Genomic DNA, 20,976 nt, shown 5'->3' on the forward strand with positions numbered 1-20,976 from the left:
TGTAGTGTAGTGGTGTAGTGTAGTGGTGTAGTGTAGTGGTGTAGTGTAGTAGTGTAGTGGTGTAGTGTAGTGGTGTACGGTAGTGGTGTAGTGTAGTGGGTGTAGTGGTGTAGTGTAGTGGTGTAGTGGTGTGATGTAGTGGTGTAGTGTAGTGGTGTATTGTAGTGGTGTAGTGGTGTAGTGTAGTGGTATAGTGTAGTGGTATAGTGTAGTGGTGTAGTGTAGGTGGTGTAGTGTAGTTGTGTAGTGTAGTGTGTAGTGTAGTGGTGTAGTGTAGTGGTGTCGTGGTGTAGTGTAGTGGTGTAGTCTAGTGGTGTAGTGTAGTGGTGTAGTGTAGTGGTGTAGTGTAGTGGTGTAGTGGTGTAGTGTAGTGGTGTAGTGGTGTAGTGTAGTGGTGTAGTGTAGTGGTGTAGTGTAGTGGTGTAGTGTAGTGGTGTAGTGGTGTAGTGGTGTAGTGTAGTCTAGTGGTGTAGTGTGGTGTAGTGTAGTGGTGTAGTGTAGTGGTGTAGTGTGGTGTAGTGTAGTGGTGTAGTGTAGTGGTGTAAGGTAGTGGTGTAGTGTAGTGGTGTAGTGTAGTGGTGTAAGGTAGTGGTGTAGTGTAGTAGTGTAGTGTAGTGGTGTAGTGGTGTAGTGTAGTGGTGTAGTGTAGTGTAGTAGTGTAGTGTAGTGTAGTGGTGTACAGTAGTGGTGTAGTGTAGTGGTGTAGTGTAGTGGTGTGATGTAGTGGTGTAGTGTAGTGGTGTAGTGTAGTGGTGTAAGGTAGTGGTGTAGTGGTGTAGTGTGTAGTGTAGTGGTGTATGTGTGGTTGTAGTGTAGTGTTGTACGTGTAGTGTCGGTGGTGTAGTGGTGAGTCTAGTGGTGTTGTAGTCTAGTGGTGTAGTGTAGTGGTGTAGTTGTGTAGAGTAGTGTAGTGGTGTATGTTGTAGTAGTGTAGTGGTGTAGGTGTAGTGGTGTCGTGTAGTGGTGTAGTGTAGTGGTGTAGTGGTGTAGTGTAGTGTAGTGGTGTAGTGTGTAGTGTAGTGTAGTGGTGTAGTGTAGTGTAGTGGTGTAGTGGTGTAGTGTAGTGGTGTAGTGTAGTGGTGTAGTGGTGTAGTGTAGTGTAGTGGTGTAGTGTAGTAGTGTAGTGGTGTAGTGTAGTGTAGTGGTGTAGTGGTGTAGTCTAGTGGTGTAGTGTAGTGGTGTAGTGGTGTAGTGTAGTGTAGTGGTGTAGTGTAGTGGTGTAGTGTAGTGGTGTAGTCTAGTGGTGTAGTGTAGTGGTGTAGTGTAGTAGTGTAGTGGTGTAGTGTAGTAGTGTAGTGGTGTAGTGGTGTAGTGTAGTGGTGTAGTGTAGTGGTGTAGTCTAGTGGTGTAGTCTAGTGTTGTGTTCCCCAGCAGGGCTGGGCTCTGGGCCACTGATAAGCACAGCAAACAGAATGGGCCTTGACACCCTTTAAAGCAGGAAGAGTCAAAGAACACATGCAACATGTAGGTAACTAACATCAAACAGACCACAACTGGGTTCAAATACTATTGGAAATCATTTTATATACTTTAGCTGTACTTTATTGAACTTGTAATGGAACCAATAAAAATGTCCCAAAAGTGCAAACCTGGCACTCAAGGCAGGTTAAAGCAAACACTCAATGTATTTGAAAGATTTCAAATGTATAATATTTGAACTCAGGTTTGATAGAGAGAAACAGCTTTAAACGCCGAGGGTGAGAGCAAGAGAGAGGAGGAAGTCAAAGCAGAAGTTCAAAAGGGAGGACAGGAGACGAGGAGTGGAAAGGAGGGATGGAAATGAAGATAGAATACAAATACAGTTTTAAAAAATGTTGAATTACATTTCTTATTTCAGCAGATGATTTCCAGACGGTCCAGATCTGGCCCACGTTCTAGAATCTGTCCAGCTTCATGGTCTCTGGCTCACAGTGGGTGCCCCCCCCCCCCCACACACACACACACACTAACCCTCACCATTTAGCAGAAAATCTGGGACCAAATCAAAATGAAAATACTTCACAGCTGCACCAACTTCAAACAGGGACCCCCTTCACTTCCCCTCTCCCCCCTCCATCCCCCTCATCCCTCTCTCACATAATCCACAGGACGCCTCACACACACATTAATCACACTGACTGTATGGCCGTCAACTCGTCCCTTTATTTATGAAACACCCCGTAACCAGGTCCCACACCAGGACAGGCCCCGGCTAGTAGCTACTGCCTCCGTCCTGACTGCCTGACTGACTGTCTGATGAATGAGGGAAAGGAAGTGTGTGTGTGTGTGTGTGTGTGTGTGTGTGTGTGTGTGTGTGTGTGTGTGTGTGTGTGTGTGTGTGTGTGTGTGTGTGTAGGTCAAAAGGTCAGAGGAGGCTCCTTAAAGTCAGGGTCAGTAGAGACGTGTGGATCCTGCACCTATATCCTCCTGACCCTCTGTGGCCTCCAACTTTGATCCAACAGGCATCAACACTTCATTACTCTGTGGCCTCTCTTCCCCTCTGCTCCCCTCAGTAGCACTCTCATCTCTCTACTGCTGCTGCCTCAACACTAATGGTCTTGTCCCAGGCAGCGCGTTAGGGGAGAACACACGGCACAGAGGAGCAACACACACACAGGCAGACAGGCGCAAGCATGTGCACACAGGCGCACGCACGCATGCACGCACACACACACACACACACACACACACACACACACACACACACACACACACACACACACACACACACACACACTGTAAACGGGAATACTTGTTACACACACTCCCACAGAGACTGAGCCAGCCAGGCAGATGAGGTAACCCTCTCCTACTCCTAGTCTTTCTGATTGCTGGTCCATTACTCCCCAATGTCCTACTAGACTAGTGTTCTCTGTGGTCTCTTTTGTTGGAAGGGTTATCTGTCTGAAGAGGACCCTCCCCAGAACGATCCCCCCCCCCCCCTTTTGAAATGTCAGAGAGAAGCCGACATCCTCCCCAGTCCTAGTGTCGTTGCCTAGCTGACGTTGCTCCAATGTCTGGGATATCCAAGACTAGTTAGTGGTCAAACTACAACTAAAAGAGGGAAGTGACAGCTCTATTCTCTGTCAGTCTGACTGACTGTTTGCTTTAGCCTTTGGGAGAACACACAAACACACACACACACACACACACACACACACACACACACACACACACACACACACACACACACACACACACACACACACACACACACACACACACACACACACACACACACACACACACACACACACACACACACACACACACACACACAGTCCTCACTAGACCCTCTTGTCCTCAGAGCAGGGCCTGCTTCCCAGAACCCCCTGTTGTTTTACAGATGACTGTATCTAACCAGCAGGCCTGGGCAAGCAGCACTGACGAACCTATCAGAACCCTGTAATGCAATGCAGTGCACCACAGCTCATCACCACAGCTGGGGCCTTGAATACACACACTCACACAGGAGGAGATGGAAAGAGATGCGAAAGATGGAGCAGAGAAAGGAGAGGGGTTGATGTGGGGAATAAAAAGATAGAGAGAAAGTGATATAGACTAGAGAAAGAGAGAAAAAGGGATATAGAGAGATATGGATATAAAGAGAGAGAGAGAGAGAGAGAGAGAGAGAGAGAAAGGGGGGGACGGAAGTAGGTAAGTGAGGGAGAGAGAAAGAGAGAGGGAGGGACAGAGAGGAGGAGGGAGAGAGAGAGGGAGGTACGGAGAGGGTAGTGAGGGAGAGAGAGAGAGAGGGCGGGACGGAGAGAGGAGTGAGGGAGAGAGAGAGAGAGAGGGAGGGACGGAGAGGGGAGTGAGGGAGAGAGAGAGAGGGAGGGACGGAGAGGGGAGTGAGGGAGAGAGAGAGAGGGAGGGATGGAGAGGGGAGTGAGGGAGAGAGAGAGAGAGAGGGCAGGACGGAGAGAGGAGTGAGGGAGAGAGAGAGAGAGGGAGGGACGGAGAGGGGAGTGAGGGAGAGAGAGAGGGAGGGACGGAGAGAGAGGGAGGTACGGAGAGGGTAGTGAGGGAGAGAGAGAGAGAGGGCGGGACGGAGAGAGGAGTGAGGGAGAGAGAGAGAGAGAGGGAGGGACGGAGAGGGGAGTGAGGGAGAGAGAGAGAGGGAGGGACGGAGAGGGGAGTGAGGGAGAGAGAGAGAGGGAGGGATGGAGAGGGGAGTGAGGGAGAGAGAGAGAGAGAGGGCAGGACGGAGAGAGGAGTGAGGGAGAGAGAGAGAGAGGGAGGGACGGAGAGGGGAGTGAGGGAGAGAGAGAGGGAGGGACGGAGAGGGGAGTGAGGGAGAGAGAGAGAGGGAGGGACGGAGAGGGGAGTGAGGGAGAGAGAGAGAGAGAGGGCAGGACGGAGAGGGGAGTGAGGGAGAGAGAGAGAGAGAGGGAGGGACGGAGAGGGGAGTGAGGGAGAGAGAGAGAGGGAGGGACGGAGAGGGGAGTGAGGGAGAGAGGGAGGGACGGAGAGGGGAGTGAGGGAGAGAGAGAGAGGGAGGGACGGAGAGGGGAGTGAGGGAGAGAGAGAGAGGGCGGGACAGAGAGAGGAGTGAGGGAGAGAGAGAGAGAGAGAGGGAGGGACGGAGAGGGGAGTGAGGGAGAGAGAGAGAGAGAGAGAGAGAGAGAGAGAGGGAGGGACGGAGAGGGGAGTGAGGGAGAGAGGGAGGGAGGGACGGAGAGGGGAGTGAGGGAGAGAGAGAGAGGGAGGGACGGAGTAGGGAGTGAGGGAGAAGGATAAATAAGGGGAGAGTTATGGTAATGCTACGATGATGGAGCTGACTACTTAAACAGTCTCTGTCTTTTTATTTATCTCATTCTATCTTTCTCTATTATTCCTCATCATCTCTTCTCTCTCTCTTTTTCTCATTCATTATCCCCTCTCTGTTTCTCTTCTTCTCTCATTCCCCACTCCCCCATTTTCTCTCTCTCTCTAATTCCTTTAATCCTTTGTTGACATGTCTGACCATTGAATTGCATCTACAGCAGTTCTACAATCACTGCCAGAGCCAGATCCTAATATAGCACACAGTACCATGGAGGGCTATTAGGCCGACTCCCCCTCTCATTGTCACACACACACACACTGTCTGGCTTATCAGTAATGGACCAAAGCACTGGAAAGAAAGAGAGAGAGAGACTAGATCTGCCACGATCCCCCCAGGCCAAGCCTATTTAAAGTTTGACTTTTTGATGACTTGGCCAGTGAATAAACCAGGCTTGTACAGCAGCAGGGCGACACAGACTCTTTACTGAGAGAAACGTACAGCAGTAGTGCGACACAGACTCTTTACTGAGAGAAACGTACAGCAGCAGGGCGACACAGACTCTTTACTGAGAGAAACGTACAGCAGCAGGGCGACACAGACTCTTTACTGAGAGAAACGTACAGCAGCAGGGCGACACAGACTCTTTACTGAGAGAAACGTACAGCAGCAGGGCGACACAGACTCTTTACTGAGAGAAACGTACAGCAGCAGGGCGACACAGACTCTTTACTGAGAGAAACGTACAGAGGTAGTGCGACACAGACTCTTTACTGAGAGAAACGTACAGCAGCAGGGCGACACAGACTCTTTACTGAGAGAAACGTACAGCAGTAGTGCGACACAGACTCTTTACTGAGAGAAACGTACAGCAGCAGGGCGACACAGACTCTTTACTGAGAGAAACGTACAGCAGCAGGGCGACACAGACTCTTTACTGAGAGAAACGTACAGCAGTAGTGCGACACAGACTCTTTACTGAGAGAAACGTACAGCAGTAGGGCGACACAGACTCTTTACTGAGAGAAACGTACAGCAGCAGGGCGACACAGACTCTTTACTGAGAGAAACGGAAGGAGAAAGAAATAGAAAAAAGGGAAAAATAAATAAAGTGCATTTAGCTCCAATACTGAAATACATCACAGCACAAGGTGGAAAGAAACACACAATGCGTTATTTTCCCATCCCTCTAACCCTCCATCCCTCACATCTAGCACAAGGAAAACATCTTGGGCTGGCGAGACCTGGAGTTAGAGAGAGAGGCTGGCGAGACCTGGAGTTAGAGAGAGAGGACCCCATTCAGCTCTATTCCTAAAGACGGGAAAGAAAACATTTGGCAGGAGGAGACAATGTTCTTCACACCAAATATCCTGAATGTCTGCTGACTGGAGTCACCCCCGTCGGTTGACCTTTACCGGGATAGAGCCTCTCTCTCTCAGCTCCCTCCCTGGTCCAACACGGAAAAACCTCCCCACAAAAACCGCCGCCCACGGCTGGCTCCAGGGTTCCCCCTGCTCCCTGTCCCTGTGTTGTGTGAAGAAAGCTTGTTGATCCAAGGGGGTCATGAGGGGGACACGGAGGGCGACCACAAGAGAGGGCATTCTGAGACACTGTCCCAGACCCAACCCTCTGTCCATCTTCCACTCTTTCTGCACACCAGTCCTCATAACCCTCTCACTGAAAGCATAGCTTAACATTGTAGTGTTTTCCCCCTGGGCTTCTTTTAAGGAGTGGACAGACAGACAGAAGGACAGTGGGCTGTCAAGGAGACAGACAGACAAGCAAGCAGACAGGCCAGGTGAGTGCGAGACTACAGTGGAGGCCACTCAGACATCATGACTAAGCACTGCCATACCCACTGAGAGCCACAGTGGACCACTTGTTCCTCCCAGTCACTCAGTCCTCTATGGAGAACGCTAGACCACTTCTGCAACTGCACCCCAGATTCCCAATGTCTTGACACAAAATGGCCGCCTATCCCTTTGAAAGCTGACTGGCCAGTACTGCTGAGCCAGGAAACTGGTGATGGTATTTTTGTTATTACTCTGGCTAGCGGATAGCGCGGCGCTATCTCCAAAGCTGAAGCCCTGGCATGGTGCAGCAGTGGAGGTTTGCATGACAGCTGATAACCATGTCTCACCAGCATGTGACCAGGCAAGATCAGCACGATGGATAGAGTACAGCGATACTGTCTCATACACACACACAAGATCAGCAAACACACACATTCAAGAGATATTTAAGAACAGGATGTGCTCCTATGCTCCCCCTATTCGTTCCCAGCCATCCTACACCGCACAGTACTTTGCCTGCTTCCAGGATAGATAAACACACAGGGACCAGAAGCAGTAACAAGCTGAAGTGTAAATAGACCAGGAACACATCTGAAGTCAGCGGTGTCTCCTCTGAGGAGAAACAGAGGCAGGGGGTTTTCACACTAACAAGGGGTGTTAGTTACCGTAAAATACTGCTAGAACACCCCCCCCACCAAACACTCCTTCTCTCTCCCTCCCTCTCTCTCTCTCTCTCCCTCTCTCTCTCTCTGCCTGCTTACAGGAACACAGGCAGAGAGTTGTGACAGGGGCTTGCTGGAATGGGACACGCAGGACAGTCAAGACACACAGATGGCAACTGGGCTTTACAACCTGTTTACCATACCATACACTGCTGTATTTCTGTCCCTCTCTGTCTGCTTCTATCTCTGTCGCCATATTTATCTCTCTGGCCTCTCTCTCTCTCTCTCTTCCTCCCTCTCTCTCTGCCATCATCTCTCTCTCTTTCTCCCCTCTCTCTCTCTTTCCCTCCCTCTCTCTCTCCTTCCCTTCCTCTCTCTCTCCTCTATCCCATCTCTCTCTCTCTTTCTTTCCTTCCTTCCCTCTCTCTCTCTCTCTCTCTCTCTCTCTCTCTCTCTCCCATCTCTCTCTTTCCCTCCCTCTCTCTCTCTCCTCTGTCTCATTCACCTCTCCCTCTTTCTCTCTCTGCTGGTGCTCCTTGATCTACCCTCCAGCTGCTGCCCTAGCTGTAGCCCTCTACCCTTACTCCCTCCCTCCCTCCCACCCAAGTCCCGTCTCTCCCTGCCTGGCACAGACACCCTGGACCCTCACCAACCAAGAGATGGAGGGAGGGAGGGAGGGAGGGAGGGAGGGAGGGAGGGAGGGAGGGAGGGAGGGAGGGAGGGAGGGAGGGAGGGAGGGAGGGAGGGAGGGAGGGAGGGAGGGAGGGAGGGAGGGAGGGAGGGAGGGAGGGAGGGAGGGAGGGAGGGAGAGGTGGCGTCGAGGGGGCTAAAAGGGAGTGTGGGAGTATACAATACATTTTGGGAGAAGGCCAAATGCCTGGTGAAGGGGGATGGAGACATAGACAGAGGGAGGGAGGGAGGGAACATGTCCTAAACACTTCTTTTGTACTTAATCAACCTGCATGATTTACTGTACACTTACCCAAGTGAATGGGAGGAAAGGGTGTGTGTGTGTGTGTGTGTGTGTGTGTGTGTGTGTGTGTGTGTGTGTGTGTGTGTGTGTGTGTGTGTGTGTGTGTGTGTGTGTGTGTGTGTGTGTGTGCGTGCTTAGGGTGATTGTGTGTGTGTGTGTGTGTGTGTGTGTGTGTGTGTGTGTGTGTGTGTGTGTGTGTGTGTGTGTGTGTGTGTGTGTGTGTGTGCGTGTGTGTGCGTGCTTAGGGTGATTGTGTGTGTGCGTGTGTGAAAACTGCGTTCCTCTCTCACCTTAACGGTGCGGTGGTGCCTGCGTGAGGGGTGGCAGCGCATGTTGCTGGTGTTGCAGCATCCCGTGCACCTCTTGACCTCCACGCACGGCGGCCATATCAGGAAGTTGGCAGCCGTGGGGTCCACCTGGCTGCGTGGGATCTCATAGATCACCGTCCGCGTCTTACACACCGCAGGCACCGCCTCCTCTGGAGAGAGAGAGAGAAAGAGAGAGAGAGGTGGGGGGGAGAGAGAGAGAGTGGGGGGGGGAAGAGAGAGAGGGGGGGGGGAGAAAGAGAGATACTTAGATATACACTCAGATGCTTTTTAATGAAAGTATGTAGTACAGTTAAGCAATAAGGCACGAGGGGATGCGGTATATGGCCAATATACCACGGCTAAGGACTGTTCTATATTGGAGATATACCACAAACCCCCGAGGTGCCATATTGCTGTTATAAACTGGTTACAAACGTATTTAGAACAGTAAAAAGAACTGTTTTGTCAAACCCCTGGTATACTGTCTCATGTTTTGTGAGGACCCCAGGAAGATACCCCTGGTATACTGTCTCATGTTTTGTGAGGACCCCAGGAAGATACCCCTGGTATACTGTCTCATGTTTTGTGAGGACCCCAGGAAGATACCCCTGGTATACTGTCTCATGTTTTGTGAGGACCCCAGGAAGATACCCCTGGTATACTGTCTCATGTTTTGTGAGGACCCCAGGAAGATACCCCTGGTATACTGTCTCATGTTTTGTGAGGACCCCAGGAAGATACCCCTGGTATACTGTCTCATGTTTTGTGAGGACCCCAGGAAGATACCCCTGGTATACTGTCTCATGTTTTGTGAGGACCCCAGGAAGATACCCCTGGTATACTGTCTCATGTTTTGTGAGGACCCCAGGAAGATACCCCTGGTATACTGTCTCATGTTTTGTGAGGACCCCAGGAAGATACCCCTGGTATACTGTCTCATGTTTTGTGAGGACCCCAGGAAGATACCCCTGGTATACTGTCTCATGTTTTGTGAGGACCCCAGGAAGATACCCCTGGTATACTGTCTCATGTTTTGTGAGGACCCCAGGAAGATACCCCTGGTATACTGTCTCATGTTTTGTGAGGACCCCAGGAAGATACCCCTGGTATACTGTCTCATGTTTTGTGAGGACCCCAGGAAGATACCCCTGGTATACTGTCTCATGTTTTGTGAGGACCCCAGGAAGATACCCCTGGTATACTGTCTCATGTTTTGTGAGGACCCCAGGAAGATACCCCTGGTATACTGTCTCATGTTTTGTGAGGACCCCAGGAAGATACCCCTGGTATACTGTCTCATGTTTTGTGAGGACCCCAGGAAGATACCCCTGGTATACTGTCTCATGTTTTGTGAGGACCCCAGGAAGATACCCCTGGTATACTGTCTCATGTTTGTGAGGACCCCAGGAAGATACCCCTGGTATACTGTCTCATGTTTTGTGAGGACCCCAGGAAGATACCCCTGGTATACTGTCTCATGTTTTGTGAGGACCCCAGGAAGATACCCCTGGTATACTGTCTCATGTTTTGTGAGGACCCCAGGAAGATACCCCTGGTATACTGTCTCATGTTTTGTGAGGACCCCAGGAAGATACCCCTGGTATACTGTCTCATGTTTTGTGAGGACCCCAGGAAGAGTAGCTGCTGCTTTTGTAGCAGGTAATGGGGATCCTAATAAAATACCTAAAATACCAAATATACCACGTCTTTCGGACAATCAGCATTCAGCGCTCGTTCTACCCACTTTATAATGGTTGTTAGATGCTGTATCATTGAACTGGCTAGAAGCTAGAAGCAGTACATTGGTTTTCTGACCATCGGACGATACACTACTTTCAGAACGTATGCTATTCTTATCTTTTACTCCTACACACACTCAGATCTCTGAGCACCCTTAAGTATGTCATCTACATCACTGATCACGGATTCAGGATCAGCTCCTAACCACATTCAAACCCTAACCAGCACTAAAGGCTGATCCAGGAAGATTCACAAAGGAAAAGATGACAAATCCACATTAAGAGATGTGACCTATGACCTGAGGAGTTTGGGTAGTAACTGAGTGAGTGGAGACTCTAGAGAAAGACTGCTCCTTTGTTCTGCTGTAATGCAGCTAGATTAGGCCAAACAGCCTTATGTCTGCATGCAGGGCTTATGATAAAGGACATGAATAATACGCCTGTTTCTAAGGGTGCTGGCACCAGTGGAGGCTGCTGAGGGGAGGACGGCTCATAATAATGGCTGGAACGGAGCAAATGGACTGGCACCATGGAAACCATGTGTTTGATAACATTCCAGCCATTACCACGATCCCGTCCTCCCCAAGTAAGGTGCCACCAACCTCCTGTGACTGGCATGTATATTCAAACAGCAGGCAAGGCATGACCAGCCCTTCATTTGAGACGTGATGCCCTGAGAAGCCTATGCTCCAGAAAGAATAGAGTACCGGAGACTTCTTGTGTGAGGAGTACCTGAAGAGTGGCTTAGTGGGCTAATGCAGTCATATGGAAGACCCGGGTTCGAACCCCGTCCTTCACACATCCCTACAAGCGACACACTAGGCTCCTCCCCAGACCTCTATCAGAGGATACCTCTACCTGCGTGGCACTCTCCCAGGTAATACAAGTCAAGGCCCGGCGAGTTGAGACATGAACACTGAATGCCTGGAATTTCCTCGCTTAAGGATACTTCTTTCTCCTCCCGACATGTGTGTCTTAGATCTACACGCCACAGCCAATCATAGGCTCCCCTAGACCTGTGACCCCTCCCTTTCCTCACCAGCGATAATCTCCCATGAATCCTAGGGTAAACGTTTGGTAGATAGACGTCTTGTCTTCATTATAAGTGCCTCAGTAAACACAACCTAACATCATATCCATTCATTGTCATGCCTTGGTTCAAACGTAGCCTGTGTGTGTGAACCCTATATTGTGTTGTAATGTGTTGTAATGTGATGATTGTGTGTCGTTGCAGACCTACCAACGCTCCTCTTGCGTCGGCTGTGTATCTGTGAGCTCTTCAGGTCTGAGTAGCCATGCTGTTGGGAGTAGTTCTTATGATGCTTCTGCATCGGCTTGGTCTCCTCGATGACCTCATTTTCCGCACCTCGTCAAAACAGAAGGCAGCCGTGTTAATGCAATGTCTCGACACACACAAACGCACACACATACACAGTCGCAGACACTCACGCCCACACACACAAACACACGGACACACACACAGTCGCAGAGACTCACTCATCCACACGTACACACGCACACGCACACACACACACACACACACACACACACACACACACACACACACACACACACACACACACACACACAGAGAAAGGAAGCTAACTGAACCAAGCAAGTTCACCCCAGTTTCACCACTCAAGCCTACATTAATGACACTTTACAAGCCCACTAGAGCTTAATTGGAGGTGAATTACATTGTGGTACAAGTGGCTAGTGTGGTCCTCACCTAAAGACTGCGTCATTTCCTCCATTGATGTTTTATGGAGCCTGCTTCTACACAACAAACCTTCCTAGTCACCGGCTTAATGAGTTAAATGAACCGCCTTTATTGGCTTGGCAAAATCGTTGATGATGTCATACCTCGACAATAATCACCATCATCATCGTTGTTCGGCTGCAAAACAGTCGACCACAAGCCTCCTCCAGTAGGGGTTACAGCAAACATGATCTAGATAGTGTATTTCAAACCATGCCATAGACCTTAATGTACACACTAAACATGATCTAGATAGTGTGTTTCAAACCATGCCATAGACCTTAATGTACACACTAAACATGATCTAGATAGTGTGTTTCAAACCATGCCATAGACCTTAATATACACACTAAACATGATCTAGATAGTGTGTTTCAAACCATGCCATAGACCTTAATATACACACTAAACATGATCTAGATAGTGTGTTTCAACCCATGCCATAGACCTTAATATACACACTAAACATGATCTAGATAGTGTGTTTCAAACCATGCCATAGACCTTAATATACACACCGAAACTAAATGCTTCTAAATAGTGCCAAATAGGGTTCTTTGGCTTGTTCTTTGGCTTAAAAACCTGTATGGTTCTTCAAACGGTACTACAAAGAACATTTAAGATTGATGCAGGTTCTTTATAGAACCATAGCAGATCCCTTGTTGGTGCTATATAGAACCCTTTCCTAAGGTTCTATACAGAATCATTAATCAACGTTTCTATATAGCACCAAAAAAGGGTTCCGCTATGGTTACAACCCATTTTGGAGCTATACAGAGCCCTTTTTAAGGTTCTTTATAGAACCTTTATGGAGAATGGTTCTATAAAGAACCTTCATCAATCTTAAATGTTCTATGTAGTACTGTTTGAAGAACCATAAATGTTGTTATTTTGGTTAGCCATATTATATTGTTTGAATCCCATAGGTGTTATTATTGTGGTAATTGACAAGTTGGATCAGGTGTGCTAGGCCTGGAACTGCTGGGACTCGCTGAGGGGAAAAGTGACAACTGAGGTAGACAACAGTTCTCAGTTGACATAAGGCCATATGTGAGTCTTTCACAAGGCACAGTCACTGGACATAACGTAACGTCATCACAACACAGATGATATCAACTGGAATGACACTCTCACTCACGGTTGTACAAAATGAGCTGTGAGCAAACCATGCCCCGAAATATTCTAATGAGCCACCACTCCTACATTTTAATTATCACTAACAGAGAAACCCTTTTCTGAACTGCAAAGAACCATCGAAGGGCTCAATGGGTCCATTGAGTCCTTATGGTTCCACATAGAACCATCACCATTCCAAAAGAACCTTTGAGGAAGCCTCTTTTCTTAGTGTGTAATTACATGCTCAGTCTTATTCACCCATTACTAACACAGTGGGAGGAGGGGGAGACTTTCACAGAAGGAATGCAGCGGCTCCAGTTGAGTCACACATGTGGCCATCTTGTAATGTAAACCAAGGTGGTCGTTTCACAGGTGGTCATCAACCCCCATCAGCCAAGTAGTCAAGTAGTCTAATTAGTGGTTTTACATCACTATTTATAGGAAATGTTTGCTTAAATGTTGACTTTTGGCAGAAAGTGTACAATTACGTTGAGTGCAATTATGTTTAGTCATGGTGCCACAGTTCAGTGCAGGGCTGTTAGCTAACTGAATGCTAACAGTTTACTGTAGCTAGCTCACCTTATTACAGTCATGGTCATCTGATAATCCCAGCTTGTTTTGGTCCCCACCCAGAGTATGCATTTTATTATAGGATCTGGTGCCAAAGTAACACACACTCATGGTACAGACCGCAAACACACACACACTCATGACTGGCGTGCACGCACACACACACACACACACACACACACACACACACACACACACACACACACACACACACACACACACACACACACACACACACACACACACATACACACACAGCAGTAAAACGATAAAGGGCTGTTCAGTGGATCAGGGAACAGAGGCTGGACTGTCCACTAGCTTTCTGAGACACTGTTTACAGATCAGGTGGGTACTCTCTCTGGTAGCCCACCTGTTCAAGGGACACAACCCCATACCTGTTCACATATACTGAACACACACACACACAACGGAAACCTAAACACACACACATCAGAACTCAACTCACTATGCTCATAACAACGTAAAGCCCAGAGTCAACCATTAGACAAGGCCTTCAGGTAAACACAAGGACTTCACTTACAGCTCCTTTGTGCTATAGATGAGACGTTTGAAAGGCTTTTCTTCTCCTGTACAAGGTCTATATAAACCTCTGTTTGCTTATTTATTTACATCTGTATGCTGCATTTCGAGGCCTTGTCAAGCCTAAACATTGCCCAGGCAGTGGGAAGAGAGAGAGAGCGGGCCTTTGCGTCTGCCAGCTAGTCAGTCATTTACATTCGAGTCATTTAGCAGACACTCCTTTCCAGAGCAACCACAGGAGCAAATAGGGTTAAATGTCTTGCTCAAGGGCACATTGACAGATTTTTTTTCACCTAGTCGGCTCTGGGATTTGAACCAGCTATCTTTTGCTTATAACAGCTAGGGTACCTACCGTCCCAGTCAGACAGCTGTGACCCAGAAAAGATTTCCCTCCCTAGAGGAAGTGATTACCTGCTCTGCTTGGGAGCCCAGTCTCCCTGCCGTTTAGCCCAACACAAAACCTATAGGTATCACTGTGTCAAGTAGGCTCATATACACTAAGGCACACAAACACACACGCTAAAACATGCATGCACGCATATACGGACACACACACATATGCACTCAGTCAGACACACAAACATGCACGCATGGACACGCAGGACTTGCAAGCACACATTCAGACACGCACACTAACACACACACTGTGTGTCTGTCTGCCCTCCTGTCAGTGAAACAGGTTGTGACAGCTGCCTGATGTCTCCACCTAACAACCTTTTAATGCTTTGGGTCACTGACAGAACTCCCAGCCTGCTTCTCTTTCTGTCTCTCTCTCACTCGCCCCTTAACCTTTCTCCGTTTACCCTTCTCTCTTCCTCCATCCCTCTTTCTCTTGCTCTCCCTCTCTTTATCTCTCTCTACCTTTCCCCGTCTCTCTCAATCCCTCTCTCTCTCCCTTTTTTATCTCTCTACCCACTACCTCTCTACCTCTCAACCCCCCCTTAATTTCTCTCTATCTAGTCTTCCCCTTTCTCTCTCTAGGTGGGAAGGGAGGGAAGGAGAGGGGGAGGAAGGCACGGAGGAAGTGAAGGAGAGGGGGAGGCAGGCAGGGAGGGAGGGAGTGAAGGAGAGGGGGAGGCAGGCAGGTTGGGAGGGAGGGAAGGAAGGAGAGGGGGAGGCAGGCAGGGAGGGAGTGAAGGAGAGGGGGGCAGGCAGGTTGGGAGGGAGGAAAGGAAGGATAGGGGGAGGCAGGCAAGGAGGGAGGGAAGGAGAGGGGAGGCAGGCAGGCAGGGAGGGAAGGAGAGGGGGAGGCAGGCAGGGGGAGGGAAGGAGAGGGGGAGGCAGGCAGGCAGGGAGGGAGGGAGGGAGGGAGGGAGGGAGGGAGGGAGGGAGGGAGGGAGGGAGGGAGGGAGGGAGGGAGGGAGGGAGGGAGGGAGGGAGGGAGGGAGGGAGGGAGGGAGGGAGGGAGGACAAGCAGGGAGGGCGTCACGGCAATGGACACTGGGAGGAGACAGGCCATGTCAGAGCGGCTGGAGAGAGAAAAGGAGACGCCATATAAAGGAGTCCTTTATGGACTGACTACTGCTTTTTCAGCATCACAAAAGACCTTTCTGTTGTTTTCCTTTCTACATGAAGAAAGCAGGCTGGGAGAGAAAGAGAGAGGGAGGGGGAAGGGAGGGAGATGGATGGACATAGTGATTAGAGCGAGAGAGGGAGAAGGATAGACAGAGACAGGGGAGAAGAGAGAAACGGATATGGATAGACAGAGAGAGGCAAGCATGAAGACACAGAAGCAGACTGATTGAGCAAGAGAGAGAAAGAAAAAAGAAAGGAGAGAGAGGAAGAGAAAGACAGTAAACAAGACAGACAGAGAAAGATATAATGCTACCTCTGTAAGGAACCCCCCTCCTCCTCTCTCCTGTCTACTCCAGGTAAGGTTTAGGTAAAGGCTTGTTGGTAATGACACGCCTGCTGCCTGCAGCAGCCTTCTCAGTCTCCAGCCACGAATCACACTGCCTCTGATGACTCCTAAATTACTCACTCTATTAGCTAGGAGACTGACTCTCTCTCTCTCTCTCTCTCTCTCTCTCTGTCTCTCTAACACTGTGTCTCTCTCTCTCTCTGTGTGTCTCTCTCTCTCTCTATGTTTGACTCCCCCTTTCACTGTCAGCATGCTACCTGCTGACACAACACTTCTGGACCTGTTTTCATAAAGTATCTCAGAGTAGGAGTGCTGATCTAGGATCAGTGTTGCCTTTCCTACTCTGAGACATCTTGTGAATACAGGCCCTGTGTCACGACTTCCACCGAAGTCAGTCCCTCTCCTTGTTCGTGCGGCGTTTGGCGGTCGGCATCGCCGGCCTTCTAGCCATCGCCGATCCACCTTTCATTTTCCATTTGTTTTGTCTTGTCTTCCCACACACCTGGTTCCAATTCCATAATTACATGTTGTGTATTTAACCCTCTGTTCCCCACATGTCCTTGTCCAGAATTGTTTATTGTAAGTGTATGTGCATGTTATGTCTGGCGCACCAAGGGGTTCTGTCCCAATGTATCTATTGTTTTTGTTCACTGTGATTTTTATTATGAAACTGCACCGTTGTAACACAGTCTTTGCTCTCCTGCGCCTGACTTCTCTGCCTCCAGTAGGCACTCCTCACACCCTGGTCATGGAGAAATGGAAATGGTTCTTCCTGTGAGATAGTGTATCAGCTCACTGAGCACAGGCGTCAGTTCAATGTCTAGTTTTAATTTACATTGGGTTGAGTTGTCAACTAACGTGAATTCAATGTAAAATCAACCCCCTAAAAAATCTAATTTTCTAAAATTGATCTAAAATTTAGATCAAAAGTTAGGTGGAAAAAATACACCATTTCCTTACGTTGATTACTTTCTGAAATCCAACCAGATTTCCACATTGATTCAACATCCTTACATAAATTTTTTTGGTTGAAATGAAGTGGAAACAATGTTGAATCAACCAGTTTTTCCCCAGTGAGAGTATTTTGTCTTAACGGGCATGTGGCTGTGGGTGAATCTGGTTCATCGGAGTAGGAATGCTGATCTAGAATCAGGTCCCCCATGTCCATATAATCTTATTAAAAGGCAAAGACTGATCCTAGATCAGAACTCTGAGAAGCTTTGAGAATACAGGCCCTGAACTGTTGCCAACTGTAGGTAAACAGGCAGAGCAGAGCTGTAGGTTCAGGTTGTTGTTGCACAACCTTTCCCTGTAGAGTGAAGTGCAGCCAGGAATACAGGCTACAGATACTCCACCTCTCCACCTCAGGCCTCATGTCAGGAGTCAGGTTCCCCTTTCTGTCAGTCCTTCAGTATAGACAGATAAGAACAGGCCAGACCAAGAGGCTGGGGAAGATGAGAGGAGAGGGGGAGAGGAGACTGGCTCCAGGGGGACAGGGGGCGAGACTTCAGCAGGTCATCTCAGCTGTCACCCTGTCTGAAGAGACCATTGCCTTGCTGACTGCTCTTCACTGACTCCCTGACATACACACACAAGTGCATACACGCCAAAATACATACACGTGCATGTTCACACACACACACACACACACACACACACACGCATGCACGCACACACACACACACACGCACGCACACACACAATCACCCTCCCGTCCACCATGGACCTCCTACATGCCCCCGAGGCTGCTCTCAACACTGCAGGCTCTCAACACTGCAGACTCTCAACACTGCAGACTCTCAACACTGCAGACTCTCGTCACTGCAGGCTCTCAACATTGCAGGCTCTCAACACTGCAGACTCTCGACACTGCAGGCTCTCGACACTGCAGGCTATCGACACTGCAGGCTCTCGACACTGCAGGCTCTCGACACTGCAGACTCTCGACACTGCAGACTCTCATCACTGCAGACTCTCATCACTGCAGACTCTCATCACTGCAGACTCTCGACACTGCAGACTCTCATCACTGCAGACTCTCATCACTGCAGACTCTCATCACTGCAGACTCTCATCACTGCAGACTCTCGACACTGCAGACTCTCATCACTGCAGACTCTCATCACTGCAGACTCTCATCACTGCAGACTCTCATCACTGCACAAGACACATATAAAACACAAGCCAAGACCAGATAAGCCCTGAAGGTCTCCTTCTAAATGACACTGACACATCCTTCCCTTCTCCCAAAGTTGAAGAGGGTGAGAACTCCTATCTGTCAACAAGGTATAAGAGTTCAAGAAGTGGCTAGGGGTTAAGGGTTTAGGATGCAATGGTTGCAACATATGCCATGGGACAAACAGACATAGATAACTGACAGTTCTCTCTCTCTCTCTCTCTCTCTCTCTCCATCTCTCTCTCTCTCCATCTCTCTCTCTCACCCCCCCCTCTACTTTCTGACAAGCAGGACCCAGTCCCTTGTACAGTCCCTCTCCCCTGTAACTAGCTTTACTGTCCTGCCATTCACAACAAAAGCTCTGAAAATACACCTCTGGCTGGCTTCTAAGGTCTTTCAATGGCCTGCCTGGCAGCCTACTGACCCATCAGGCAGTCTGTTGGCCCCCAGGCAGATGTATGTACTGGTAGTAATAATCAGGCAGTCTGTTGGCCTCCAGGCAGATGTATGTACTGGTAATAATAATCAGGCAGTCTGTTGGCCTCCAGGCAGATGTATGTACTGGTAGTAATAATCATGCAGTCTGTTGGCCACCAGGCAGATGTATGTACTGGTAGTAATAATCAGGAAGTCTGTTGGCCTCCAGGCAGATGTATGTACTGGTAATAATAATCAGGTAGTCTGTTGGCCTCCAGGCAGATGTATGTACTGGTAGTAATAATCAGGCAGTCTGTTGGCCTCCAGACAGATGTATGTACTGGTAGTAATAATCAGGCAGTCTGTTGGCCTCCAGGCAGATGTATGTACTGGTAGTAATAATCATGCAGTCTGTTGGCCACCAGGCAGATGTATGTACTGGTAGTAATAATCAGGAAGTCTGTTGGCCTCCAGGCAGATGTATGTACTGGTAGTAATAATCAGGCAGTCTGTTGGCCTCCAGGCAGATGTATGTACTGGTAATAATAATCAGGCAGTCTGTTGGCCTCCAGACAGATGTATGTACTGGTAGTAATAATCAGGCAGTCTGTTGGCCTCCAGGCAGATGTATGTACTGGTAATAATAATCAGGCAGTCTGTTGGCCTCCAGGCAGATGTATGTACTGGTAATAATAATCAGGCAGTCTGTTGGCCTCCAGACAGATGTATGTACTGGTAGTAATAATCAGGCAGTCTGTTGGCCTCCAGGCAGATGTATGTACTGGTAATAATAATCAGGCAGTCTGTTGGCCTCCAGACAGATGTATGTACTGGTAGTAATAATCAGGCAGTCTGTTGGCCTCCAGGCAGATGTATGTACTGGTAGTAATAATCAGGCAGTATGTTGGCCTCCAGGCAGATGTATGTACTGGTAGTAATAATCAGGCAGTCTGTTGGCCTCCAGCCAGATGTATGTACTGGTAGTAATAATCAGGCAGTCTGTTGGCCTCCAGGCAGATGTATGTACTGGTAGTAATAATCAGGCAGTATGTTGGCCTCCAGGCAGATGTATGTACTGGTAGTAATAATCAGGCAGTCTGTTGGCCTCCAGCCAGATGTATGTACTGGTAGTAATAATCAGGCAGGTAACAGAACACATTCCACTGTTTGAAGGGAGGCATTTCAATTCAATTATAAACACATCCTCTCATGCTAAGGCTAGCTGCTAGAACCAGCCCGACTGAGACCTATTTCAGACTCCACTCAGTCCAACCGATATGATGACGAGCTGAATTGTGGAGGAAAAGTCCTTTCATAATGTAGGCCTGCTATATTCCACATATGCTGTGTTTGTGTGTTGTGATAATCTAATGAAATGTTATTGCTATGTTGATCTGATAGGAGACACAAGACAAGTTTAACCATTGGTGATTCAATAAAGTTGACTGAATTTGCCAATAGGAAATGTGGATAAAACAGACAGACAACATCAGTAATAACATATATGTAACTCTGTCTAATGATAAAATGACCAATGACATAGGCCTGTATCTGTACCCCAACATAGGTGTGAGTGATGTAATGAACCCTGTATATAAGTCAAACCAAAGAAAAGCCCATTGGCTATTTAATTAGTGAATAGGAGCAAATGTTTCTTGGAGCAACAGTACCAACATGAATCATATGGTTAATAGTAATCATAGTTGGCATATGAGCTAGACCTTCCATTACCAACACAGGTGTTTAAAAAGCCAATTATATAATTATCCATTTCCATCCACAAGACAGACTTGGGGAAAGCCCAGATTTGATATATGGCGGGTGGCCTGTGTAAATAGAGGCTCATGTGAACTCAAACAGTTTGTGCCAGCGCACCCTTGTAACCGAATATCCCCTTCAAAAGAGCCAGAGACAGACAGCTAGATTGCTCTCGACAAGAGACAACCACCTCCAAGGAACATGACTGCGGCAGAAAAGCTGTGCTCTCTGCACCCTGTGCGCCGCATGCGCCTATCCGTTTACAGCCACCGTCCAACGTGCCGCATGTCTCTATCCGTTTACAGCCACAGCACCCTGAGTGCCATAAAGCCAGCATATTGTGGGTGACAACTGCTAAATAGAGTCCGGGAAAATAAATACCGCGGTGAAAGTCCACCTTCTATGTCACATGTGTACACTACAGAGTCAGACGCGTCTTATCTCGCGCTGGTGTTTTGGTTATCAGTTCCCAAGTAGGATGCACCACTTTCTGTTCCAGAAAACCTGGCCTTCCCTCCTCCCTGGCCTCGAGTACAAATCCGGGAACATTTCCTACACGA

At 48.6% G+C, this 20,976-nt stretch overlaps 1 protein-coding gene across 3 annotated transcripts in view; it reads right to left on the minus strand.

The window, feature by feature from the left end:
* LOC116360001 (platelet-derived growth factor subunit A-like) overlaps positions 1 to 20,976 on the minus strand; it is a 37,532-nt gene that overhangs the window by 14,085 nt on the left and 2,471 nt on the right. For all 3 annotated transcript variants that reach the window (XR_004206856.1, XM_031814388.1, XM_031814387.1), the window contains exons 3-4: positions 11,460 to 11,585; positions 8,463 to 8,650 (exon numbers count right to left, since the gene is read on the minus strand). Coding sequence is in view for 2 of the 3 variants with exons in the window: in XM_031814388.1 (XP_031670248.1) it covers positions 8,463 to 8,650; positions 11,460 to 11,585 (314 nt within the window). In the remaining variant the exon portion in view is untranslated. The remainder of the gene's footprint in view (positions 1 to 8,462; positions 8,651 to 11,459; positions 11,586 to 20,976) is intronic.

The sequence above is a fragment of the Oncorhynchus kisutch genome, unplaced genomic scaffold (genome assembly GCF_002021735.2).
Source record: "Oncorhynchus kisutch isolate 150728-3 unplaced genomic scaffold, Okis_V2 Okis06b-Okis10b_hom, whole genome shotgun sequence".
In the NCBI taxonomy this organism is placed as follows: domain Eukaryota; kingdom Metazoa; phylum Chordata; class Actinopteri; order Salmoniformes; family Salmonidae; genus Oncorhynchus; species Oncorhynchus kisutch.